The sequence below is a fragment of the Heteronotia binoei genome, chromosome 11 (assembly GCF_032191835.1).
Source record: "Heteronotia binoei isolate CCM8104 ecotype False Entrance Well chromosome 11, APGP_CSIRO_Hbin_v1, whole genome shotgun sequence".
Classification (NCBI taxonomy): domain Eukaryota; kingdom Metazoa; phylum Chordata; class Lepidosauria; order Squamata; family Gekkonidae; genus Heteronotia; species Heteronotia binoei.
In genome coordinates, this window is record NC_083233.1 from 45,239,016 (window position 1) to 45,266,291 (window position 27,276).

Sequence of the window (27,276 nt, forward strand, 5' to 3'; positions counted from 1 at the left end):
GATGTACGTATGTGCTGCCAAGCTGCACCTGATTTATGGCAATGCTGGCAAGGGGCTTTCTAGACAGGTGAAAAGGAGAGATGAATTGTCAGTGTGCCTTCCTCTGCAGAGCCTTCTTTAGGGGTCTCCCTACCCTACTTTGCATCTAAGATCGAGCCATACCATTTTACACCACCCCCAAGTGCAATACTACAGGATGTTATTGTTCCTAATTTAATTGTGATTGTTGTTAAAATATTTTATCTCATGTTATGTTCATATAATCTGTTCTATTTAGGAGGAAGGGGGAGGTGTTTTGAAATCAAGTGAACAACTCTAGGGGGTTACAAGTCCAAGGAGGTTGGGAATTTCCACAGTAGATTGCCCTGTTGCTGGCAGCTTTAGAGAGAGGAGGCTGTCAGTAAACTAATAAGGACTGATGGATGAAAGCAAGAGTTTGGAACTGTGACTACAGAGGGGCCTGGAGAATTCAGGAAAGCTGATGCCGTTGGCTGTGAGCTTGAAGAGATTTGTAATTATTCCCGAGAGATCTTTGAAACCAAACTTATGAAGATGTTGTGTTTTAAGATCCTAAGGAGATTCTTTTCAAATTTATGGTGAAATTTTTCCCAGTGGATCCGGGCCATCTCAGAGAAGAGCTGACAAGGTATGATCCTGTTTTGTTTTGGTTTTGCCATGCTTTATTGCTCTTGCAATTTTCTTTCAGAAGTTCCTTCCCCTGGAGGTTTCTGAAGGCAGCTATCATTAAATGTGTAAATAATTCAACACACTGAGTTTGGGAGGGGGAAAATTGTTTCTTCTGATATATATGTATCTTCTGCATCTTGTAAATATTCATTTTTTCTGTAATCAGTTAAAAGCTAGTTAACTATTCAACTGACTTCTAGGGCAGGGGAAAAGATTTACCGACTTCTATGTAAGGCCTGGAGTTCTTCCAGAATTACAACTGATTTCTAGATAGACTGCAAAGATCAGTTTCCCTGAAGGAAATGACAGCTTTTGGCAGGTGAACTCTAGATGGTATACCACTGGGTTTCCAACTCTGGGTTGGGAAATACCTGGGTATTTTTGGGGTGGAGCCTGGGAAGGCTCGGGGTTGGGGAGGGACCTCAGCAGGGTATAATACCATACAGTCCACCTTCCAAAACAGCTGTTTTATCCAAGGGAACTGATCGCTGTCATCTGGAGACTAGTTGTAATTCCAGGAGATCTCCAGCCATCATCTGGAAGTTATCACGAAAAGCAAAAGAGTGGAAATTAACTAATACAGTACTTAAACTGTATTCCAATTTATATTAATTGTATTAAATCATTATAGAAGTCTCTAACAAGTCAAGCGTTGTAACAATGAAATGGATTTCAAATGGCAGTAAGCTCACAGTAATTCAATATAATGAAGTACTTGTGCAAAAATGTCTCTGCAATCCATAAAGTGCCAAGAATGTAATAACTGGATGTCACTGTCCACCTCTAACGTAGCTTGCTAGCTGTTCAGCTCCTTTGAATCATCTTCCTCAAGCAGAGGTAATTGACAGTCCACAATTTTCATATTCCAAACCATTTGCAGATTTTCACAGTATGAACAAGCACAGTATCCTTCCAGTGGAGGAAAAAATCTCTACCCTAGGCAAAATAGGTGGGAACCAGGGACAGGGCTTTGTGTTTGTGTGTGTGTGATGGCGCCTCATGTTTGGAATGCCCTCTCCATTGAGGGCCTCACCTTATATCTGTCTTACCACCCTTTACATGCCAGGCCAAAACATTTCACCCAATCTTTTCATTGAAGGGTCCTCATGTTTTTAAAGCTGTTATGAATTGTTTTTAGTGTGATACTATTTTATTAATATCATTTTAGGCTGCCAAGTGTTTTAGGCTGATAGGGGGATTGTTTTTAATGATTTGCTTCTTATTCATAATTCTTACAATTTTATTGTATTGTATATACTTTGTGAACCACTCAAGTGGGTCTGTGGAGAAGCACTGTATGTAAACAATAAACATAATAATCCAGACCCCTCCTCTAGAGCAGGGCTAGATCTGCACTCCATAAATGCCCACACAGGGCCTCAAATTCAGTGTTCTGAGCAAATCTGTTTTACTTTTTAAAAAACCTAACCAAGAATTCACATTGTGAAAAATAACCTTGAAAATGTTTTTGTAAACTGGTTAAATGACTGGCATGGCAGGTGGGGCAGGAAGCAAGATTTCTGGTGAGCAGGTAGGAGGGCTTCTGTGCCCTCACATCATTCCCTCCACAGGACTAGCGAACATAGGTGAATATATAATAATCAAACACCTTAAAATTGGTGTAAGTAATATGGGAACCCATTTTGTCATCCTGCACAGAGGACAAAAACCACATTAAACAAATTTGGTCTTCCCATTATTCTTGAAGGGCTATAAATTAAGAATTGTGGTTCTGCCGGTGGGAGTAGATGAAGGCTACCAACAAAGAACAGATACTTTCTTTAAGAAATATATTGTGGTTCTCAGGAGTCTAGGTTATGCTCAGTGCTGTCAATGTATGGAATTCCATAAGGACTAAATGATGTAGAGGGCATTACAGAACCACATGGCATGAGCCCAGACACTGGACAGACATGGGCCAGAATATGTATTGCAGCAGGCAACTGCCCTGTGGAACCAGCTGACACAAGGCTGCACTATTGCTCCAGGATTTCCTGTGTTTCACGGGTTGCAGGGAGCTTTTGGGAGGGGTTCATACTAGTAATATCTCTACTTTGGTTTGTAGATATCTTTTCACTCTCCAAGTCAAGAAGGATCTAGCCTACGGAAGACTGACGTGCAGTGATAACAGTTCGGCTTTGATGGTGTCACACCTTTTGCAGTGTACGTACAGTGTAAGCAGGAATATGCATGGGTGTTCTGCAGGAGGAGGAGAAAAAGAGGTGAGGGAGGAGGGAAGGAGGAAGAAAAAAGGTGAGGGAGGAGGGCAGCCATGCTCCCAGATCCTTAAAGGTGGATAGCTGCAGGATGGACAACAGGTGCATCTCTTCTCTCTTTTGCAAGCCAGAGATGAGCCAAAATACATTCCAGTCTCCACAACCACTAAAGGATACAGGAGGGCTGCCTTCTTTTGCATCTAGTCACCATATTCTGCACAGCTAGATTTAAGTCCAGTAGCATCTTAGAGACCAACAACTTCAATATATAACTTCACTATAACTTCCTTTTCTAGTTTGGGAATTATAATATCATATTCGGGAGAATAGTGTTATATTGGTAATGTAATAATAGCATAATGATTTACTTAGACTTAATAATCCATTTTATATTACCTTTAATATTTGTAAAGGTGGCTTTTAAAATTCTTTTCCTTCCTTATACCTTAGAAACGCTGCAGATAAAACTAGTTGTTAAGACAGTAGAATCAAAATGCAATACTGAATGACAGGGTAAATTAAAACTGTATAATATGACCGGGGGTGTGTGTAGAAAAAGTCCAACAGGAACTTATTTGTATATTAGGCCACACCCCCTGATGTCAAGCCAGCTGAAACTGCGTTCCTGCTCAAAAAGAGCCCTGAATATGACAATGTCAGATTCTCTTGGAATATCATAAAACACCCTGTGTAAGTTTTTAAAGAGAGCCAGTTTGGTGTAGTGGTTAAGAGTGTGGTCTCTTATCTGGGAGAACCAGGTTTGATTCCCCACCTCCACTTGCAGCTGCTGGAATGGCCATGGCTTAGCCGTAGCTCTGGCAGAGGTTGTCCTTGAAAGGGCAGCTGCTGTGACAGCCCTTTCAGTCCCACCCACCTCACAGGGTGTCTGTTGTGGGGGGAGAAGATATAGGAGATTGTAAACCGCTCTGAGTCTCTGATTCAGGGAGAAGGGTGGGGTATAAATCTGCAATTCTTCTTCTAAAGAGAGAAATAGCTTTGAATATTGTAGTTATGTTCTATTGTCTGCTTTCATATATGAAAAATGTATTTTATTAATATAGCTGACTTCCTTTGTTGTATATAATTATATCTGTAAACTTTTAAAAATAAATTTTATCTTCCCCAATATATACAGAAAAGATTTTCAGGGTATGAGTTTTTAAGGGTCAAAGCTCATGCCTGAAGATCAAAGTCTGAAAGTCTTGCTGGTCCCTAAGGTGCTACTGGACTCAAAATCCAGCTGTTTTAACACAGATCAACACAGCTGCCCTCTGAAACCATACTCTGCATATAATTTCACCTGTTGAGAAAATGAATGGCAGTTTAGAGCTACCCAGGTTATTACGTTCTTCCCCTGTATTGTTTTTTCCTGTTAAAAAGGTAATGGTAGTCAGTCCCCTGTGCAATCACCAGTCGTTTCTGACTCTGGGGTGACGTCGCATCATGATGTTTTCACGGCAGACTTTTTACAGGGTGGTTTGCTGTTATTTCCTGTTATTTCCCTGCTATTTGACATGTGGCAATACAGATTAGAATGGGCTTCCTTGTATCGTTTCTCTAATCCATTTGTCAGTGGTTGCCAGCATGGTATAATGGCCTAGGATCTTGGAGACCCTGGTTCGAATGCTGACACTTCTATGAAAGCTCACTGGGTGATGTTGAGACAGTAAATCTTTCTCGGTCTCACCAACCTCACATGGTGGTTGTTGTGAGGATAAAATGGAGGACAACATTCTGTAAGCAGCTCTGGGCCCCTACAGAGGAGAGAAACAGGGTCTAAATATCTAAAGATAAGTAAAGCAATTGATACCCTTCTAACTCATTGCTTTCATTTTTCAGTGGTTCTCAACTTGAATTGATAGAGCTTTGATGGTGGTGGGGGGGACTGAATTCTGTCCACTATCTGGACCATTCTTGGATCCATCAACATAGACAAGATAAATGCATACTGCTATAAACAAGGGTCCACAACTCTGCGCTTCTAGTACAGCACTCTTAAAAAAAATCTATACAAACAAAATGCTGCAATTAAAAAAAAACCAAGTAGAAGTCAATAAAAAGGCAGCATAGAGCAATCATAAAAACCAGCAATTAAATTAATAACAGACAGAAGCACAGCAAAAACAGCCGTCCCCAGCACACAAACACATTATCAGCAATACCTGGAGTAGTGTCTCCAGTTCTGGAGGCCTCTCTTCAAGAAGGAAGTGGACAGAGTGGAACAGGTGCAGAGGAGAGCGATGAAGATGATCAGGGGCCTGGAGACCAAGTCCTTTGAGGAAAGGCTGAGGTACTTGGGAATGTTCTGTCTGGAGAAGAGAAGGTTGAGGGGGCACATGATTGCTCTCTATAAGTATTTGAAGGGCTGTCACTTAAAGGACAGAAGATTCTGTTCACTCACGGTGAAGTCTTCCTTCTTGGTGTTCCCAGGAGTGGGTCAGTCCTTCACTCCTGGGAAACAGCTCCTCCTCTCCAATTGCAGGGGCCGGCAGAACTTTGATCCTGGAGGGGAGGGGAATCCCAGTCAGACCTCATGCCTTGCCTCCCTATACAACTTATAACTGAACAGAGCAACTTAAACGAAAACATAAAACTCAACCCCCAGGGGGGCTCAGGAAAACCCTGTGCTCAGTGGGGGAAATATGTGAACCATATTTACAAAGTCTCACTTGAGACTGTCCAGTCAGAAGGTCCAGCACGCCAGAAATCAGATGGAAGCCAACCCCTCCAAAATAGAAAGGCGGGCAGGACTGACCCACTCTGGGAACACTGAAAAGGAAGACTTCATGGTGAGCGAACAGAATCTTCCATTCTCCGGTGTTCCCAGGAGTGGGTCAGTCCTTCACTCCTGGGATGTAAAAAAGCAGTGTACTTCAGGGTGGGCCTCAGTGACTTCCAGCCTCTATGGTGTGCTGGAGGACCTTTCTACCAAACACTGCCTCAGCGGATGCCAATTTGTCTATCCTATAGTGTCTAGTGAAGGAATGGACAGACTTCCATGTGGCTGCCTTACAGACCAGCTCCAGAGAAGGAAAAGATCTGTACACTGCCGAAGTGGCTGCCCCCCTAAGAGAGTGCACCGTTACTCCCTGAGGTGGCGTCAGGCTCCTGACCTTGTAGGCTTCTATGATGCACTCTCTTACCCATCTGCTAAAGTGGAAGGGGAAATGCTCTTACCCATAGAAGATTTCTTGAAAGAAATGAACAGAGAGTCCATAGTATGGAAGGACTTGGTCCTATCCAGATAAAAGCTCAAGGCCCTATGAACATCTAAGCAGTGCCACAGTTTCTTCCTAGGATTCTGTGGATTTGGGCAAAAGGAAGGAAGTACTATATCCTCCGACCTATGGAAGCTTGAATTTACTTTTGGGATGAAGGCTGGATCTAAGCGTAGAACCACTTTGTCCTGGTGGAAAATACACAGGTCCTTGTGACTAGACAGCGCCTTAAGCTCTGACACCCTCCTAGCTGACGTGATGCCTACTAGGAAAACTGTCTTAAAGGTAAGCTCCTTGAGCCCACAGGATGCCATGGGTTCGAAAGGCTTCTGACAAAGAGCATTCAGAACAATATTTAAATCCCATGAAGGGAAACAGTGTGTCCTTGGGGGATTCTAAGGAATCGCCTGATGTGGGGGTGAGTGGAAAAGAATTTGCCCCTTCCCGTCCCCCTGACTGCAGAAATGGCTGCCACTTGTCTGCGTAGCATACTAGTACTCAGCCCCTTCTCCAGACCATCCTGAAGGAAGGCCAGAATCTCAGAGAGCGAAGCCTCCATAGGACCCACGCCCTTTTCTAAACACCAGGATTAAAAAGCCTGGCAAGTTATATTATAGGACCTGTTAGTGGACTTCTTTCTAGATGCTAGCATTGTAACAACCACCCCTTCCTGATACCCCAGGGAGGTTAATTGTTCCCGCTCAATCTCCAGGCAGTGAGATGGAGCATTTCTGGGCATGGATGAAGTATGCCCACCTGACTGAGAAGGTCCTCCCTTATGGGGAGATGCCATGGTGCCCTTACTGCAAGCCTTTTTATGTCCTGAAACCAGGCCCTCCTTGGCCAGAAGGGGGCTGCTAAGATCACTTCTGCTTTCCTTTCCAGCAGACTCTGGATGAAGCGAGCTAGAATCTGAGTTGGAGGAAATGCATACAGAAGAGTCTGTGGCCACTCTGTACTTATGCCGAGGGCCTTTGGAGTTCTGCCTCTTGAAAAGAATTGCGGAACCTGATGGTTGGTCTCTGAGGCAAACAGATCCACCCTTGGGGTTCCGAACCAGCTGCATATTTGACTGAAGACATCCCTGTGGAGGGTCCACTCTGAAGGGTCTATTGTCTGACGGCTCAGACGATCTGCTACTGTGTTGTCTCGGCCCGCCACGTGTGTTGCCTTTAGAGAGAGAATATGAGTTTCTGCCCAGACCATAAGGCTCTCGGCCTCCCATCTCAGTAACTTGGAATTTGTCCCCCCTTGTTTGTTGACAAACACCTTGGCTGTCATCATGTCGTCTGTTTGAATTAAAACATGGGAGCCCTTTAGGTGTACTGCAAATTGAATCAGAGCTAGTCTGATCGCCCTCAGCTCCAGAAGATTTATACTCATCCTTGCTTCCATGTTGGACCATTTCCCCTAGGTCATGGTTCCTTTCATATGGGCTCCCCATCCAAAAAGACTGGCATCCGTTGTCACCACCCGGCATTTGGGCTCTTTCAGCCCTTGGCCCGTCTGAAAGCGGTTTGGTTCTAGCCACCATTGCAGCTCGACTTTCAGGAGATCTGGAATGGGGACCTTTAGGGAAGACCTCTGACATATTGCCTCCTGGTGGGGGCTTTGAAGTGGACGAGTATGGAATCTCACCCATTGGACAATGTCTTGGCAGGACACTAGCATGCCCAGGAGTTTGGCCAGTATCGTGACGTTCTCCCTGTCCTTGCTCACTATCTGGGAAGCTAACTGAGTGATCTTCCCTTGTCTCTCCTTGGTGATAAGGATCCTGTCCATGATGATGTTGATCACCACTCCCAAGTGAGTCAGGACCTTTGTCGGAAGCAGATTACCAATTTGGTGTAGTGGTTAAGTGTGCGGACTCTTATCTGGGAGAACTGGGTTTGATTCCCCACTCCTCCACTTGCACCTGCTAGCATGGCCTTGGGTCAGCCATAGCTCTGGCAGAGGTTGTCCTTGAAAGGACAGCTGCTGTGAGAGCCCTCTCCACCCCCACCCACCTCACAGGGTGTCTGTTGTGGAGGAGGAAGGTAAAGGAGATTGTGAGCCGCTCTGAGACTCTTCGGAGTGGAGGGCGGGATATAAATCCAATATCTTCTTCTTCTCTTTTCTAGGTTGATTACAAAGCTATGGCTTGACAGGAGATTCCTTGTCTCCCTTAAGTCGGCTTCCATCTGTGAGCTGGAGGGGGCCTTGATTAAAATGTCGTTGAGGTACGGAAAAAGGGAGACCCCCTTTAGTTGTAGGACTGCCACCAGTGTCACCAGCACTTTGGTGAACATCCTTAGTGAGGATTTTAACCCAAAGGTGAGGGCCCTGTACTGGAAGTGTCGCCCACCGTAGGAGAATCTGAGGTACTTCCTGTAGGGTACAGCAATAGGTATGTGGAGACAGGCCTCCACCAGGTCGATGGAGGTCATGAAGTCTCCCTTCTGAATGGCGGATATAATCGATCTCAGAGTTTCCATGTGGAACTTCTTTGTTATGACCCTCTTGTTGAGGGTCTAGAATGGCTCGAACATCCCCATTCTTTTTGGGCACAACAAGGAAGATTGAATAGACTCCCTAAGATCTCTCCAGCTGAGGTACCGGTTCGATTGCTCTTATCTGAAGGAGGTGATCTATAGCCCCCATTAGCAGCTGATGCTTTTGTGGCGATGAGCGATCCTGTGGGGTGTGACTGAACTCTATGGAATACACCTTGGAAACCATTTCTAGTACCCACTTGTCAGAGATGGACTGGCTGCAAACATGGGTAAAGCTTTGGAGTCTTCCCCCTATCCTTACGTTGGCCCTGGAGACCGAATAGTCATGTTGAGTTGTTCTTCTTTGTTCCCTTGGAGGAGGAACCCTGTTTATTGGAGAAGGGAGATTGTCTGCCTTCTCTGGACTTAGGTTGCCCCCTTTGTTTATAGGATTTAGAGAAACCGAGTTTGGACTCTCTCCTATTGTCATGAAAGGACTGGGGCCTTTTTCTACCTCTGTTTTCTCTGCACTTGGAGGGGAGGACTTTTTCTTGTCCCTGCCCTCAATGAGGAATCTATCTAGGGCTTCTCCAAATAACTGGCCTCCTTTCAATGGTACCGAAACCACCTTTGCTCTGGCTGAGGGGTCTGCATTTCAGTTTCTAAGCCAGGTGTTTCTACGAGCAGTAATGCTGTATGCCATGGCTCTAGCAGCTTGTTGAACCGCATCCAGGGTGGCATCTGATGAAAGCACCACAGCCAGGGCGATCATCTTTAATTCATCCCTGGCCTCCTTAGGCAGGTTCTTATTTGCCTTGGATAGAGCTGAGGACCACATGTATATCACTCTGGATGCTAAAGATGCTGTTACGAATGCCTTAAGGACATTGGCCGAGGATGTGAAGTCCCTGCACAGAGCCTGTGCAATGCGCTTATCTGTAGGATCCTTTGGCATGCCTTCTGCATCCATGGGAAGGAGCAATGAGGATGCCAAGCAGTTAACGGGGTCATCAACCACCGGGAGCTTAATCCGTTTAGTGGCTTCTGGCATTAGGTCATAGAACTTGGAAAAAGCCTGGTGTGTTGCCTTCGGCTTGGCTAGGAACCCAGCGGGCAGTGGCACCTGAAGGGGTTGTGTCCCTGACTTAGGAATGATCTCATCGGTGCCTATTGGAAAGTCATTCTCCTCAGCTTCAGTTGCCTTAGGTGTATACGACAGGCCCAGGGTTCTCACAATCTTGGGTAATAAATGACTGTATAAATCAGGTGGAAAAACCCTAGTGTGTGAGGGGGTGTTAGCTTCCTCTTCTTCCACCGAAAGCTCCCCATCCTCCTTGTCTGTAGCAGATTCTGAGGATTCTGATTCCCCTTCCTGATCAGAGCCCAGAGAAACCGTATCTGGGTGTGACGGGGCTTCCTTCAGTTTTTTGGGAGGGGGTGGTTGAGCAGCCCCTTCCTTTGTACTAGGACGCTGCCTGGGGCACTTCTTAGGGACTGGGCTAGCTTCAGCGTCCTCCATGACCATCTTTCTAACCTCCCTCTGGACCAATTGTTGGATCCATGAGCAGAGATGCAACTTAGCGTCATCCCCTGTAAGGTTTGAGGGTCTGGTTTTCTAATTCACCATCATGTGAGGGGAATCTGGAAGTTCCAGGTAATCTGGGGCTTCTTCCATTGCATTGCCCTTGGGGAACATTGCTGGAGAGGCCATTTTGAGTGGGCGTAAATTCCCATGTGGAGGGAAAGGGAGGGGTAAAGAAAATGGCTGCCTTTCCCACCCTTTTTGCTACCGGGCTTCAATGCTGGGGGCCCCTTAAGGGGGGGGGTGAATACCCTATGGGCACCTCCACTCTACTGGCGCCGGTCTGAGAGGGGATCCTTAGAGCCCAAGCCTCCCTGTTCCCTTTCCTCGCTCCAGAATGGTTGCTAAGGGGAGAGGGAAAAAATGCACGCCTTGAAAGGGGCAGACTGAGCTAGCCTGCTCAACCCCGCTGACTTTTTTTTTTAAGACATAAAATATTGTTCTAAAACTACTAATATAACAAAACATGGCAGTTACAGCCACAGAATGGCAAAGGTGTTTAGCCATTTCCTGACTGAATCATTAGAGTTTTCCTTGTGGCAAGCCAGCCAAATTTTGGTAATTTGTATGTAACCTCAGGGTTCCTATCACTAAGAAGATTCTTAAGGAGTTGCAATTTTTGGCTACTGGTAAAAGGTATGGCCGTGGAAAATGGAAGTACTTCTCGATGATCATTATAAGCCTCACAGTCAAATATGACATGAACTAGAGATTCGATACCATCATTGCAGCAGCAGGGACATAATCGTTCTTGGAATGGCACCTTTTTGTATCTCCCCTCCACCACCACTGAAGGGAGAACATCCCACCTCATAAGAGTAAACGTTCTCCTGTATTCATTGTTTGTTAAGCGGCATAAGTAGGGCATTGGGGTCACCCTGTTCATTGGTTCTGTCAGAGCTCGCCATTTGGTTGTGCTATTGAGGTCGTTTTGTCTGACAACGTCCAATATTCTCTGTTTCACTATCTCCCTAGCATTATCCTAAGTGAGAGAACTGAGATATTGTTTGGAAAGGCCATAATAATGAATTCTGTCCTCTGTGGCCCTAATCCATTTTGGGATCTTGCAGAATTAGACTGATCAAGCCCTTAGGATAAAACATAAGTTTCAACCAGAACTGGATGGCCAAAATCCAAAGCCTCACTTCTACTGTAATCATGACAGTTTCTATTCTAATTAATGCATTCGGAATGCCCTTGGGTACCTGGAGAACCGTTCTTAAAAATTTTGATTGAACACTCTCCAGTTTTTTGTAGTTTGTAGTGATGTTGATTGGGGCACCAAATGTTAGCTGGCAGAGGGATTTAGCCTTAAACAATCTAAGGGCTGCAATTATGCATTTACCCCCTTTGCCCCAGTAAAATTTTTGGATAGCCCCCGCACTCCTTTTGGCATTTGAGGTAATCATGTTTATATTGGTGGTTCTTCTTCCATTCACTTGAAACATAACCCCCAGGTACTTAAAGCATGAAACTTGTTCAATGGGAATAGAATTTAAGTAGCAATGGTGTGATCTGGGTGTCTTTTTTGCCAAAGGCCATTAGTTTGGTTTTAGCGTAATTTTCCTCTAGATTGTTTTCCAGGCAATATTGAGCGAAAGCTTTCAAGACTTTTCTGAGGCCTAAGGGAGTCCTTGAAAGTAATACAGCATCATCAGCATAAAGGAGCACCCCTGTATGTTTGTTACCTAGCTTTGGTGGGTGGCATTCTGGTTTATTTATATGCGACACCAAATCATTGATATAGAAGTTAAATAAGTTGGGGGCCAGGAGGCATCCTTGCTTAACCCCTAGAAATAGGGTCTGTCAAATAGCCTTGATGGGAATATTTGACCCGGATGGTTGTTTGATCATAAACGGCCTGAATAAGAAATAACAGCCGTCTATCAATGTTGCTGGCTCTTAATTTATCCCATAGGATGGTCCTAGAGATAGAGTCAAAGGCTGACTTCAGGTCTAGAAATGCAGCATATAATGACACACTTGAGTTTGAGGAATATTTTACAATCAAGTGGTCCAACAGCATGCAGTGGTTTAATAAGGCACAACCTTCTCTGAAGCCAACCTGTTCCTCACCTAGGCAAAAATCATTCTCAAGCCATTCTCTAAATTTCCACAGTAAGTGTCTAGCATATAGCTTGCTTGTTATGCTCAACAGACTGATTGGCCTATAGTTGCTTGGATCTTCTTTACCTTTTTTATATATATCGGGATGATGATAGCTGCTCCTCAGTCCTTGGGAATTTCCCCTGATTGATCAATTTGTGAAAACAAAGCTGCCAAAACTGGGGCCCACAATTCTGCATTCATTTTAAGTAGCTGGTGGAATTAGGTCAATGCCTGGGGCTTTCCCTGGCTTCAAAGTATCAATGAGCTGCTTTACTTCTATACACCCCACTGGAGGCCAAGTTGGTAAGTTATGGATGATATCAAAAAGTGGGCTTGTAATTGTTTCCCCATATACCATCTTATAATGATGTAACCAGGCATCTGGCAAAATAGGGCTATTAAATATATTTGGTGACCTACGTGATGGATCAGAGACTAGTTTCCAGAATAATGCTGAGTATTTTTCTTTAACTGCCTTCCAAAGTTCCTCCCAAGAAGCCATAATGTCTTCCTGTTTCTTTCTTCTAATGAGGGTCTTATATTGGGCTTTTTGGTGTTTTAAAGCTATCATGGATGTTGCTTCAGGGTTAGTTCTATATTTTGCATAGTTAACATTAAGGGTATACTTTGCCCTTTTACATTCTGCATCAAACTATGGTTTGTGTGCTCCAGTTCTTTGGTTTAAAGGCCCCGACTTAGCTCTTTTCAATTCTTTCTGTATCTCCCTTGAAATTAGATTATATTCCTCTAGGCAGGTATCAATATTGACTGCATTCACCAACCCCGCCAACAATAGAGCCACCCTCTGTCCTGCTGCCCCCAAAGGGGTCTTACCACGCTGCAAGGGTCAGCTGGCTCCTGCTCCTCTGGATCGTCGGAAAAACTCGTTCCCAGGGAGCTCGCGCTGGAGACCGTCACTGGCTGCGCATCCTTCCTCCGCATGCGAAAAAACCACCTCAGATGCTTCCCGTCTGGGGAACACCCAAATGTCTGGGGAGTGCCTTAGGTACCGCCATTCGCAGCCTCATTGCTGCAGAGACAGGCCAAGCCGTGGGATCAGTTTAGCGGCTGTCTCCTGTCCTCACTCCCCGTCAGCGCTGGGGGTAGGAATGAGCGTGGTTGCGCCTTATCCTCCCCTGCTCTTCGGTGCTACTCACAAGTAACTGTTGCCCCGGGAAGCTGAGCTCAAATTGCTCAGACCAGCATGTCCTGCTCAGAAGCAGGGTCGAACAGAACTGGGATTCCAGGGACAAGCCATCTAGTTCGGCCGGCCCCTGCAATTGGAGAGGCGGAGCTGTTTCCCAGGAATGAAGGACTGACCCACTCCTGGGAACACCGGAGAAGGGCAGGGAGCTGTTCCTGTTGGCAGCAGAGGAGAGGATGAGCAATAATGGGTTTAAATTAAGGGCAGGAAAGTACTGGCTGGAGAGTCCCTGCCAGTCTGAGTAGATGATCCTGACTTTGATGGACCGATGATCTGATTCAGTATAAACAAACCTCAAAAGCAATGTTGTACTAGCTCAAAAACTCAGTGCTTAAATGCAAATGTCTATTAGAATGACAATACGGTAAATATCAACATCTCATCAATAGAATTTTGCCAGAAAATGGTAACATCTCCCATATAAATACAATTATCTATTTGGAACTCCGAAGTCCTCCAAGTCCTCACAAGTAATGAGGTCTCACAGTGAAGCTTCTTGTTTCGCTGCCAAACTTTGTCAATGGACACAAACTCCTGTACAGTCAAAATACACATCAGATTTTTAAACTATGTCTAGAATACAAAGACAACTGGATTAGCAAGCTCTGACTTTGACAAAGCTAAAAATGTAATAAATTCAACACAAATTCTTCAAGTACTCTTTCACCGGCCAAGAAACCTTCCGGTGCAGAGTGAAAGCCCTCTTGGACTGATGGTCTAATTCAGAATAAAGCAGCTTCATATTTAACTACCCCAAGGTCCTCCACTGTAGTACAGTGCTAATAGAAGCTGAGTAGTTGGCCGAGTTTCTTATGGGAATGAGTTCCATAGTCTGTGGGCAGTGGTGAGGAAAGTCTTCTTATGCATGCTCGCTCATTTCACCGCTGCTACTGTGGGCACGCAGAGCATAGCACCCAACAGTTGTTTTGTGGCCATAGTAGAGAGGCTGATATGGATAATAGTGATGTCCATACCATTGTGGATATAGCCTGGCTATTACCACATACTGTTGTCTGTTACAGTTTTGCTGTGCCCAAATTGCACTGATGTGCCTCTTTGAGTCTGCCACAGAAATTCATAGTTTGGATGTTCTCTCATTACAGCTGCGCTGGGGGACTTTCATGAAGAAATGGATCGAAAGCACCTGGAGACACACAAATATTTACCAAACCAAGAACATCTGGAGAACAAAATCATGCATTACCACAAGAAACACATGTGAGTCCATGTTTCCAAACTGTGGCAACCTTGCGCTTTGTTGGTAGATATCCAATTCTCAGGGTTCTGTTCTCTGTACTAAGCAACTTGAAATTTTGGGTACCAAAGAACTGAATTTTCTTCAGTCTGAATAACTTCTGCAAGCTCAGTTGATGTTCATGCTCTACATTTTGTACTTTTAATAGGTTCCAAGGTATAGTCTGCATGTACACACTTGAGATCCTGTATGCATAATGGACAGAGACCATGAAGAACTTGCATATTAAAACAAAGCTGAGCTCTACTGTTTTTCTTCATCTCTGCAAATTCACAGTCCCGCCTATAATGTACTTTTGCCTATCAAAGCAGAGGACTTCTATGTTTCCAGCAAATCTGAGGTTAACATGCCTGCCTTACAGCTGTTAAATTACTGGGCATTGTTTCTGGGTTAGGACCATTCTAGAAAGCACTAAAAATGGATGAAACACCCCTGTGGGGATCAGAAGGGAAGAGAGGCCCACCCCCACGAGCACTTAATGGGATAAAGTACCCACAGCTGAAATCCAGATGTCCTTTTCCTTTCCAGAGGGAAGACTCCAGCAGAATCTGATGTGCACCTTTTGGACATAGCCAGGAAACTGGACATGTTTGGGATCAAGCTCCACCCAGCCAGTGATGGGGAAGGGACTCAAATTAATTTGTCTGTTGCACACATGGGAGTCCTGGTTTTACGGGTAAGGAGGGAAGCATTTTCTTTTTCAGAAAGGCTCAGGAGACAAATGTGCAGTGTAGTTATGAAGACTGAATCCCACGTATTCCAAGTCCAAAGCAAAGCCATGAATGTCAGCATTTCTGCTCATCTTCCCCCTTTTGGAGGATCATTGTGCCTTCTCTCTTCAGCAATTAAGAGGAGCAATACAGAGTGCCCAGGAATAGAGAACAGATACATCACATCCCAATCCTTTGTAATTGGTGCAATGTATAAATGCGATTGCTTGCAGATAAAGTGCCTAAAATATACCAAGTGCTTTATAAAATTACCAGACACACTGGCCTTTGCTATAATAACTTGACAATCTGTGCCCATCTGTAATTTATTCAGAAGTTGTCCATTGTGGTCTTCAGGGCAATAAAGTGTACAAATCATAGGATTGCAGCCTTTAGGGTTACCAACCTCAAGATGGGGCCTGGAGTTTTCCCAGAATTAAACTGATCTGCAGTCTGTGGAAGCCAGTTCCCCTGGAGGAAATGGCAGCTTTGGAGGGCAGATTCAGTGGAATCACATCCTCACTTAGTTCCCTCCCCTCCCTAAATTTTGCCCTCTCCAGGCACTACCCCCAAGTCTCCAGAAATTTCTCAAGGTGGAGTTAGCAACCCAGCAGCTTTCCAATAATAGATAGCAACCAATAAAAAAACCCAAACAAGTCCATCCCTCCTTTCATAGACACTTGAGTTCAATTCAGCCACATTAGCAGAAACTTAACGATTTTCCCCCAACCAAGAGTAAGTAGACTCCTTCTGTGAGCCACAGACTAGAAACAGCATGTCTCAACAACTGCCTCTACTTTGAAGGTGCTTTGCAGTGTTATCTGAAGTGGAGATATGCTTAGGATTGGCATTGCCAGAATCTCCTCCACTCAACCCGCAACAGGGCATAGCAAAGAGGAGCCAGGCAGCTCCCTTTGATGTGGGCGCCTCCACTCAAATAGCTTGTCTTCCCTGGTAAACCAAATGCATTGCAATGTCAGAACTTGGCGTTACATGGTAGCTAGACATATCTTGACCATATAATCTTCTGCCAAAAATAGCCATCTAATTTCAGGGCAATTACATGGTACTGCAACTCCATGGCATATTTGCAGAGCAAACACATACTTTGATTGGTGTTTGCCATGTATTGTGGGCTCTACAAGGCCTCATGTCTTACTAGGGAAGAAAAACAAAAACCCAGAACCATTTCCCCAGTGTTAAACAGAGATGAGATATGCAGAAACCCATAATGCCAAACCTCCCCAAATCAAGGAGAAAATTGGGGCACACCATGTTACCTTTCCTCCCCCTTGGAGATAAGCTGGAATAAAATACATGGAATAAATGTTGCTCTTGAAAAGTCAGGCAGGCACATGAGAGCAATGCTGGGGAGGGAGACAAGATGGCATATTCATGTGATAAAAAACCCTACTTACAGGTTAATCCAGCCAAGAATTTCCTGGAAGGATTGGATGGGGGAAGGGATTACACTGCTGTTCTGGGGTGTTTGATGGCACACTAGGGAAGTCCTTGATTGCTTCAAGGTAATCCTGATGTTTCACCCTCTGATTTTGTAAGAGTGGGCTTCCCCCCCCCCCCCCCCGCAGTGGACAAGAAATGAAAGCTGTGGTGCCCTGTCTGGTATTCCCACCTCTTTCACTATTTATTTATTTATATAATTTATAGTCCACCTTTCTCACTTGGACACAATGCGTAACTTGCACAGCCTGTCTACTTATTTCTGTAGGGGAATACAAAAATCAACACATTCAACTGGGCCAAAATCCGCAAGCTGAGTTTTAAGCGGAAGCATTTCCTGATCAAGCTGCATGCCAATGTCTCAGTAAGTACCATGTAGCTGACTTTGTTGGTTTGGTGCCACAGAATGTAGGCTGCCTGCAAGGACAACAGGCTTGTCCAGATGTCTCTGCCTTTTACCCCTTCTTAGGCAAGTTCAGCAAAATGGCCACCCCCTACAGCTCCAAGCAGACAGTGGAAGCTGCAGGGAACTAGCTGTCCTCTTCCTCCAAAAGAGATACTTCCCAAAGCAGCCAGGGATGGAGGCCACCTTGTATCCCAATGGCCCTCTTGTGTACCAAATTTGCTGGATGCAGAAGGGGTGAAGTCTTTCTAGGTCTTTCCCCAGTACCAATCACCTACACCTGATCTGGAGACACTAAGTTGTTTCTGTCTACAATTGTCTGTAAGGCTGTGAATGAAAATTAGCCAAATGCCTCTTATGTGCTTGGGACGAAACTACAAGAATGCATGGAGGAGAGGCCTACATATCATAATCCTTGGGGGATGTCTGATGGAAGAGGCCTGACCACCCAGGGGAGGAAGTTTTGCCTCCCATTGTGCATTAGCACCAAATGTACTTTTTCTCTATAGGAATGAGTGGCAGTCATTCAGTAGTTATAGACTTTTTCTTTTTTTTTGCTTCATTTATATCTGCCTCCCCAGTGGGAACCAAAGTCGTTTGCATTGTTCTTGCCTCCTGTGAGATAGGCTAGGCTGAGAATGGGTGATTGGCCCAAAGTCACCCAGCCAGCCTCCATGGCAGAGTAGGAACTCAAACCTAGGTCTCCCAGATCCTTGTCCAACATGAGTCACCACACACTGTCTCCCAGGGGAAATGAAAAAGCAAACAATGAAACCGTTCGTCGTAACTCAGTGTGCTTCTTCTCCTCAGGCTTTGTGCAAGGATACGCTTGAGTTCACCATGGCCAGCCGTGATGCTTGCAAAGCCTTCTGGAAGATGTGCGTCGAGTACCATGCATTCTTCCGCCTCTCTGAAGAGCCAAAGTCAAAGCCCAAAGCATTTCTGTGCAGCAAAGGCTCTAGTTTCCGATACAGGTTACCAACACTATGGAACTTGTTTTGCTAATAAATTTTGGCCTTCCATCCAGTGTATGGAGTGTTGGGAGGAATATAATGAAGGTTTTATGTCAGTCTTTGCAGAGCTTTGAGTAAGTTCGGCTTCCTCTGAGGATGCCCTGCAGAAGGTAGGAACCACCCTCTCTATGGAACCATCTGTTGCTTCACAATCCTTGTGGTTGCAGCAGCTAGACAATTTGCTACTATGCCATCAGTGTTGCCATCACTGTTGAGAATCCAGTTAATGGAATACTCCCTTTCCATCGGGGCAACTCAACTGAGAGATGGTATGTTTGGGAAGTAGATTTTAGGGTGTCTCATTAAAGGGCAGAAAAGGGATAGCAATCAATAGGATATTCTGCCTCACTGAAAATATCTTTGCTTACATATGCCTCTCTGCATGAATTTGGCTTTGGAGATGCTTGTAACCTACAGCCAACATAGCATAGTGGTTAGATTGGTGAGCTAGGACCTGGGGCAACTGGGTTTGAATCCTGGCTCTGCCATGGAGGCTGGCCAGGCTACCTTGAGCCCATCACAGTGTCTCAGCCTAGCCTGCCTCAGAGGGTTGTTGTTGAAAGAATGAAGTGGAGGAGGGGAGAATGATGTGATAAGCTGGTTTAAGGTCTGCACCATGGAGAAAGATAGGATATATACACACACACACACACACACAATCCCCATGTTCTTATGCCTTGATCTGGGCTTCCTATGCTGGCCAGCACATTTATTTCTCTGATGATGAACACAGGTTATGTTGTATGCAGTGTAAAGATGGGGTTGGAGCAGAGAGCACTGTTTTCACAGGTTTTTTTCCCTTAAAATGGCAGTGGAAGAACCCAAAGGCAGCTGCTAGAAAATGGGACAAAGGGGAAATTGAAGAGCTTGCCATTTGAGAGGTATGACTTTTTCATGATAAAATGCTCCACCTGTTCACTAGCCAACTCCTCTGCAGTGTTTCCCCAAAGTCTTATAGGCAAGATCTCAAGGGCCAGAAGACACATCAAATGAAATTACAGTCATGAGATTAACAACATGAAATTAACCAGCAAACAGTTTTAAGTCTCATGCAGCACTAAAATTCATTACTGCTGTGTGGAATTATCTTAAATTTCAGCTCAGTCCTGCAGGATGCTGTGCAATGTGTGCATTGATTGCAGCTGCTGCAGCACCACTGCAAGCAAACCCAGGCCATAGCATGTGGAGACCATCCTCTTAATCTGTAGAGAGCAGAAACTGCATAGCTCATCCTTAAATACAGCAGAATTAGCACAACAAAGCAAGCAGACAGCTTGGAATTTGTACAATTAACAAGTCGTGGAGGTTCATGCATGGGGTACAGTCAGAAATGCAGCTAAGAATAATTTCATAACAGGCTTCTGCAGTTTTCACTGACAAAGTGGATTATCTCTTTGGCAATTGGCTGCACCCCTGTACAAGCTGTACTAGCACTTGGGTGGGGCTGGTACTGTAATGTACACTCATTTTGCTTCTCAAAATGCCAGGCACTCTCAATAACCACAATTTTTAAGTGCAGCCTTATAGATGCAATACTGGTGTACTCAGACCGGCTCCCCTGTATGTGTTCAGGTACTATGCTGTTGTACAGTTGCTCTCAGCTACAACTGTGCCTGAACAAAAGGTATGTAGAATTAGTTGCACCTGCATAATATACAGACATACCACTGAAAACAACACAAGGTGTACAGAAGCATATCCCAAAGTAGCCTAGAGGAGTACATAGTTCCATACTTGCAAATTGAACACGCCAATGCTGCTAAGCAATACATTTCCTATGTTATTTAGTCATAAGAAATATTAAAGCAACAAAAAACTACTGAAGCGCTCCATACTTTAACAGGATATTTAACAACTTTCTAGCTGCTTTTGGTGAATCTCCAAAACATGGTTGAGTCAGAGTTAAATGCTTTTAAATTCCACTGCTGTCAACAGGAAAGGTTTGACAAATGTGGTTCTTACCTGTTGTCACTTGTCATTAATAGGACTTTAAAGTACTTTAAGTTCAGCAGTAGCTTTGCTTCATCTTCGAAACCTCGCTTCACAAGCAAGCATTGCCTCCAAACCCCCAGCTGAAGAGAGTAAGCTGCAGGGCAAGGGGTGCTTGATGATTCTTACTGCATCAGTGCAGTTGACGTGTGCTGCTTAATGCAATATAACCCCTGAATCTTTTGGAATTTCAGAAAACACTATCCCTCTCGGTATCATGAAAGGCAGTGTCGCTCATCACCAGATCTTCTAACAGATGTTTCCAAACAAGTATGTAATTTTGTTGGGTTAGGGTGGAAGATTTTATTAAAGTAGTATCATTAAGGAAGACTGGAATGGGTATATCATGAGGGTTTAGGGAATGACCTTATAAATTGGGAATAAACCACTTCCCATCTTACTATAATGATGAACAGAGCAGTGCTTGGTCATTCCCTGCTGTATAAAACAATCCCTTGGGGAAATTACATACAATATGCAATTCTAGCCTAAGCATTGAAATAAAAGGGTATCACCACAGCACAGCACAATCATATCTCATCTGTTGCTCTCCTTTCAGATGGAGGACTTGCGACTGGTTTATGGCACCATGGGGGGCTATCACAATGCCAATGGAGTCCACACATCTGAGCCCATGCTAGACAGCAGGCGCAGGAACTCTGCAGTAGAAGTGACCTTCACTGCTGAATTAGAGCGGTCCAAGCCTGAAGCAGATCCCACACTGCTGCACCATTCCCAAAGCAGCTCTGCCTTCCCACTGGTCTATACTGAACCAGAACATGATTGGGAACCATCTGACATCTACGAGCAAAGGATTCCACTGACCTCCTTCCAGCCAGATTACAAGTTTGTTGGGAACAGCAAAAGCACATCTGTCGGCAACATGAGAGAAGTGTCCCCCAGGCAGCTGACTTACACAGATGTGCCCTACATGGCTCCTGTCAGTCGGCAAGTTGATGTGGCTCCACCCCAAGTCTTCTTCTATGTGGATAGGCCGCCCCAGTTTGTAAGGCACACAGCCATGGGCCTTGCTGAGGAAAGAGGACTGAACATCCCTGTTGGGGCACCTATAAAGCCTTCAAGGAGAAGCCCAGTTATGGCACAAACAAGTGTGTTTGAACCAGAGGTTCCATCCAGAAGTAGCTACCTTAGCAGTGTCAGCATGGAGCAAGAAGACGATGACAGCAGTGTTTTTGACTATGGCAGCCAGGAGCAGCTTCCCAAAAGATCCTGGAGTCAATCTGATATGAAAACTATCCGATTCCCTTATGGCTCAGAGTTCCGACCTCTAGGGCCATGTCCCGTCTTGACTAGCAGGAAGACTGACATTCTACAATATGTGCTGACCCAGCAAAGATTTCCAGAAGCTCCAAGAGTCCAGCACACACCTGAACGCTATGTGGGTAGTGGGACGGAGTCCAGTGACTCTGATTCTGACCTTTTGCCAGACTACTATTCTCTCTACGGCAGAGTGGTCAAAGCACCCAGAACAAGGGTTCGTCTTTCTTCTGGAAGCCTCCAGCTTGAGGAAGAGGATGAAGAGATTTGTCTCGCTACTGCCAGCAATGAGGATAGGACTTCACTGGGAGCATCCAGTTACTGCACTTAAAGTAATGGGACTGGGCTAAGCTAAGTTGATCTTGTCAATTATATTGAACAAAAATGAGGTTCCTTTCTTGGCATAACTAGTTTTTCCAAGTATGACTGAAATTCAAAAATTCAATAGAAGGGACTGCTTCAGCAAGATCTGAAACATATACATCAGTACTCTTTTAATGGAGGGAAAAGGGGGAAGGTTATGTGCAGGCAATATAGTCAACTTCATGGGAGTGCGTGAGTTTATTGCTTGGGCAATGAACAAATCCACTAGCCATCAATTCATGGATCAATGTGAAAACATGTAATGAAAAAAAAATTAAATGAAAGAGGGGAGTGAGTTTCTGTTATGGACTCTGGACTGGGGTCCTGCACCTTAGCATTCTCACCTCTCCTCCTAGAATGGGTCCCAAAAGGTACTGTTACGTGCATGCAACCTTTTTTGGCCATGATTATGGGCCGAAAGTATTTGTGAGAATGTTAAATGTATCAGAGACAGCATACTACCATTCAAGAATTTAAGGAATGAAAAGGTTCAATTCTGCTGCTGGCAAGAGATCTCAGACAGGGAGTGGTTGAGCATGACATCACCAGCAAAAGACTTCAGAAAGGGTGTGGTTGGGCATGTGACATCACTGTTTCTTAAAAGTTAACGCTGAAAAATAACCTAGTGCAGTTAGGCATTTGACATCATTTATTTCTAATCAGCCTCCCAGTGCAAAGCCACTGAAAGCTGAAAACAACTTGAAATCAGAGTAGAATTTTTAAAATGTGAAATTCCCTTATAGAAGTATCCACAAAAGACAGAATGCACTTCTTCCTTCCACAACAGGAATTAAAAAGTATGGTATCAGACAATTAGGACCACAAATGTTTACAGAACTTAAATATTTATTTTTTAAACCATTCAACCTCTGCTGTCCTGCCCCCCCCCCCCCAAAAAAAAACCACTGAAAGAAGCTTTATCTCTAAACAGATCTACAGGACTAACAGCTACAAAGAAGAGCACTATAATTTTGCTTCGGTGATGCAGTTATTCTTGTAAAGCTTCAGATCAACTGTATTTACAAATTTTACTGCTTTTACATTTATAAAAATATTTTTATTTAATCCATAACATTATCATTTTCAAAAACTATGTCCAGACTTTTTTTCCTCAGATATAAATTCTAATTGTGTTTCAGTTATATAGCAGATGAAAGATTTATTTTTAACAAACGTTTCTTTAAAATTAAAACAAAGGAGTTAAAAGTAATTTTTATTATTTTTTACAGTGTAGGCACCATTGAAAGTAATTGCCCTTGGCATTTCTAACCACCATCTCTCGCCAGTGTCTTTATATCTTTTTTTAAAAGGATGCAATGGCAACTTTTAACTAAAAAAAAAAAGCATTATTTGTTGCACACCATTTCAATATTTGGCAGATATTTTTCAAATCCTTTAAAATGATTTTTGTGCAAAAACAAAAATGTGCAGATCCAAACCATAAAATTAAACACATCCAGCCTTTTTATCAAAAATAAATTTACACCAACAGTTCAACAGTTAAGGACTGAAATACAACCCCACTTCAAACTTCAGCATAATATACAAACTGGGTTGAAAGGAAGGGGAAAGAAAGAAAGAAAGGGGTATTACCCATCTAAACAGTACCATAAATATATAACTGAAAGCAAGTTTATAATTTCATTTACCTTTTATGAAAAAAATCACTCTATACTGCACAATACTATCTTCTTGTGAAAGAATATCTATAACTCAGTTATTTGCATATTGGTAAATACATATTTAAAATACACTTGGGGAAATTAAACATATCATGGTGGATGCACTGTATATAACATACTTTAAGAATGTGTTATAAATATTTTACAGAAAAACACTGCCACACAAAACGCTGGTGTCACGTATTTTATACCTGCTTCTGAGGTACTTATCGCATGCCATGGCATCCTCCCTGTTCCCCGACCCCAAACATAGAATGAACAGCTTTAAAAAAAATTATTCAAAAAGGAAGAAATAATTCCATTAAACCAGATTTCTATTTGCGCCCATTATTGCCAGAAGCCCTCCTGCCCTTCAACTGTATTGCTTTAAAATTTCCTACCATGATGAATGACTTGAGACCCTGCCCTAAAAGATACTCACATACAAACTGTACACTAAGCTATACCAGTCGCTACCATGTGAACTTGCAAAGCTATTGACATATTGCTCTCAAATGTAGGTGATCAAAGAGCTGCCTAAAATACTGTACCAGGTTTCAAATAGTTTATATTGTCGCAGGTTTATTACATTTACAGGGGCCTAAAGACAGACTACAGTGTTCAAGCAGGTGCTAGAGCAACATCCTACAGGCTAAGGTTCTTTCATGTATATTTTTGTGAAAAGCTACTTCTTAAAGTCTAATTTTAGTGATTCAGAAAAAACTATAACGTACATATTCCAAATAATAATAGTAATAGTAAGACTGGTAAATCCCCTTCTTTGGAGAGTAACGAAATGTTGCTGCATGTATACTTCCTATGAACTCAAGTAAAAGGGGTGCAGTCCACTGACATCTGGAGCAACAGGTACACCCAAGATTCTGCACACTGAGATTGGCAACTGGTAGCCCCTGGTTAGATCTAGAAGCAAAAACTGCACCTCACCATTTTTTTAAAATTGGTTTAAACAGGTGAAAACTACAATATTAAAAGTTGCTCTTTACAAAAAGAATGTCCTGGAAATACAAAAAAAGCAGGTATACCCATCACAAAAGAGTGGAGGTAAGTCCTTTCAAATCCCCGATCATTATATATGTTGCAATGATCCAAAAAGGCACAAGGAGCTCATGAGCAAAGCATTGCCAAGCTTATAGGTTTTGGTGGGCTATACTGGGTCCATGTAGAACAGCCATCAGTGAAAAAGTTTCTTAGGAGGAGTCATTAACAGAAAACCTGAAATGAGAAAACATAAGAAGGAAGTGCTTGCTTCCATCACATCCACTGAATTGTGTTGTCAGTTCTTAGAACTCATTGCTCACACTTAATTATTCTTCTGCCTCCCCTCACTTCATTAATTCATGCAGCAACCCAGCTGTATATGCACCTACCCTTCCACCAGGCTGTCACTGTGCTTCTCTGAGATTTGTACAACAAACAGGAAGTGAGGTAATCAGTAATGCAGAAATGCCCTAAGGGATACCCCAAAGTTAAGAAATGAAACTTGCAAACTTACTTCTGAAATTTCTCCATAAGTTTCTTCACCATCTTATCTGTGATCCCCGGACATGCAGCTTCTGCTATATTGATGCTTTTTTCAAGTTCTTCAATTGCCTTCTTTTTGTTAGCATTATTGGTGTCTTGCTGTTTAAGCTGGGAAATAAATCAACATGTCAGGATTTTATAAACTCACTGGATATGCTCTAGACATACACAAAATCAAAATTTACCTCAGCAAATACAGGTGTGATTATCATTGTTAAACAGCTCAGGGTTTTCATAAGATCTTGGTCCTAGAAATAAAGGGGAAAAATTTTTTTCCAAAAGGCTTCTGGGAAACAGAGAAGGAGATTTTCCTAACAAGGGGTCCACACCTTGTCCTCATGCAAGCTGGCATCCAAGCAAGAAACACATACACACAAGCTACCTCATAATGAGTCAGATTAGGTCTATCCTACTTGTATAAGGCAGTGTTTATGGCTATCATACTTGCATAAGGCAGTGTGTACTGCATCAAGAGATTGTACTGTAGAAGTGTGCAGGTGGAGACAGACATCCAGGGGCAAACAATAATTCAATTAGTTCAGTAACAACCCCCCCCCCGCAAAAAAGGGTTGATCTCCCTCAAACTAGAGAAACTTTCCAATGAAATATTCCAGACAAAGAACAGCCAACCCAATCAATTTATGCCATTGCAATGATTTTTGCAAGTGGAAAAAACAAAGCACCAGGTATTTACAACAACCTCTCAGCTGCCTAAGAGCCCCGTGGCGCAGAGTGTTAAAGCTGCAGTACTGCAGTCCTAAGCTCTGCTCACGACCTGAGTTTGATCCCCGGCGGTAGCTGGGTTTTCATGTAGCTGGCTCAGGTTGACTCAGCCTTCCATCCTTCCAAGGTCAGTAAAATGAGTACCCAGCTTGCTGGGGGGAAAGTGTAGATGACTGGGGAAGGCAATGGCAGACCACCCCGTAAAAAGTCTGCCGTGAAAACGTTGTGAAAGCAACATCACCCAAAGTCAGAAACGACTGGTGCTTGCACAGGGGACCTTTCCTTTTCCTTTCCTCAGCTGCCTCTGTGGAGTACCAGAACATATCAGGCTTGTAGACTTACTGCTTATGTACCTTTAAGTACAGCGGAGACACAACTTACATCACTGTAATAACTAAAGTGATAAATACTGTCTTTTTAACAATCTTAGCGTAGGACTGAGGAACACAAACTGCATGAAACCCAATTACTCTTCATTGTCAACTGTGATTTCTTATTGTAATCCTGAGAATTCCAGCTGATTTCAAAATGATGATGTTCTACTCCTCCAGGTTGCCAAGGTAAGTGATAGCAAACATTTGCCAACCCCTTGCTCTAAAGTAATATCACCAGGCAGCAGAGGGTAGGGGAAATGACATTCGGCTTTGCTTCACAAGCACAGTGGTTAGCACTCTGTCACTGCTTCCAAGGAGTCATGAGAATAGAAAGAGATTCTGGCTGGACGTACTGTTCCATTCTGCAGTTTCTTGGCATCTGGTTTCTTCCGAACTGTAGTAAAACTCCACTCTGGGTGAGAATTATTCTCCTTGTTGCTAGACTCCCTACAGGGTGGGGGGAGACAACTGTTTAGAGAACTGCACTGCTATACCATGCTTTTGCATAACTGAAAGACCTCAAATACTATACACTGATACAATACATTCCAAGTACAATTTGGTGCGAGGCTGCAGTAGACTTTGTGGTATACTGGTCAGGAAAATAATACTACAACCAAACTTCAATTCCCAACTTTTGTTAAAGGGACAATCAAATGTATATATTGTCTGCAGCCACATCCAAGTTGCTGTTAAAACCATTCCCCAGTTTTAAGCAGCTTCTGAGACCTTTATTTACAGAAGCATTGGGAAGGAGGGAAAGACTGTGGAAAATGCAGGCTGAAATCCACATTCCAATGAGGGCAAAAAATACAAGGGTTAGATAACAGGTTAGTATTTCACCCACAGTGTGCAAAAAATATTTTAAAAATAAATTTCATAGCCGACTAACAGCAAAAAGCTGGGGGCAGGGATGATAGGAAAGGCAATGGATAGGGATTCTATCTCTAGTTCAGTCCACCCCGTGTGACTTCCCCCTTAGCTGTCTTGAAAATGGAGGACAGATGGGTTTACACA

The 27,276-nt window shown here is 43.6% G+C and overlaps 2 protein-coding genes across 5 annotated transcripts in view; one reads left to right on the forward strand and one right to left on the reverse strand.

The window, feature by feature from the left end:
- FRMD7 (FERM domain containing 7) overlaps positions 1-22,243 on the forward strand; it is a 36,610-nt gene extending 14,367 nt beyond the window's left edge. For 2 of the 4 annotated variants that reach the window (XM_060249323.1, XM_060249326.1), the window contains 9 exons: positions 568-646; positions 2,753-2,850; positions 14,591-14,705; positions 15,271-15,418; positions 17,182-17,277; positions 18,127-18,290; positions 19,142-19,210; positions 20,513-20,588; positions 20,878-22,243. In XM_060249323.1, coding sequence (XP_060105306.1) covers positions 568-646; positions 2,753-2,850; positions 14,591-14,705; positions 15,271-15,418; positions 17,182-17,277; positions 18,127-18,290; positions 19,142-19,210; positions 20,513-20,588; positions 20,878-21,927 — 1,895 coding nt within the window. In that variant the 3' untranslated portion in view covers positions 21,928-22,243. The remainder of the gene's footprint in view (positions 1-567; positions 647-2,752; positions 2,851-14,590; positions 14,706-15,270; positions 15,419-17,181; positions 17,278-18,126; positions 18,291-19,141; positions 19,211-20,512; positions 20,589-20,877) is intronic. The other 2 variants (XM_060249325.1, XM_060249327.1) reach the window with 1 other exon arrangement.
- A 751-nt stretch (positions 22,244-22,994) lies between these two features.
- STK26 (serine/threonine kinase 26) overlaps positions 22,995-27,276 on the reverse strand; it is a 59,994-nt gene continuing 55,712 nt past the window's right edge. The window contains exons 9-12 of the mRNA XM_060248932.1: positions 26,613-26,706; positions 25,348-25,410; positions 25,134-25,270; positions 22,995-24,853 (exon numbers count right to left, since the gene is read on the reverse strand). Of these exons, the coding sequence (XP_060104915.1) occupies positions 24,829-24,853; positions 25,134-25,270; positions 25,348-25,410; positions 26,613-26,706 (319 nt within the window). The 3' untranslated portion in view covers positions 22,995-24,828. The remainder of the gene's footprint in view (positions 24,854-25,133; positions 25,271-25,347; positions 25,411-26,612; positions 26,707-27,276) is intronic.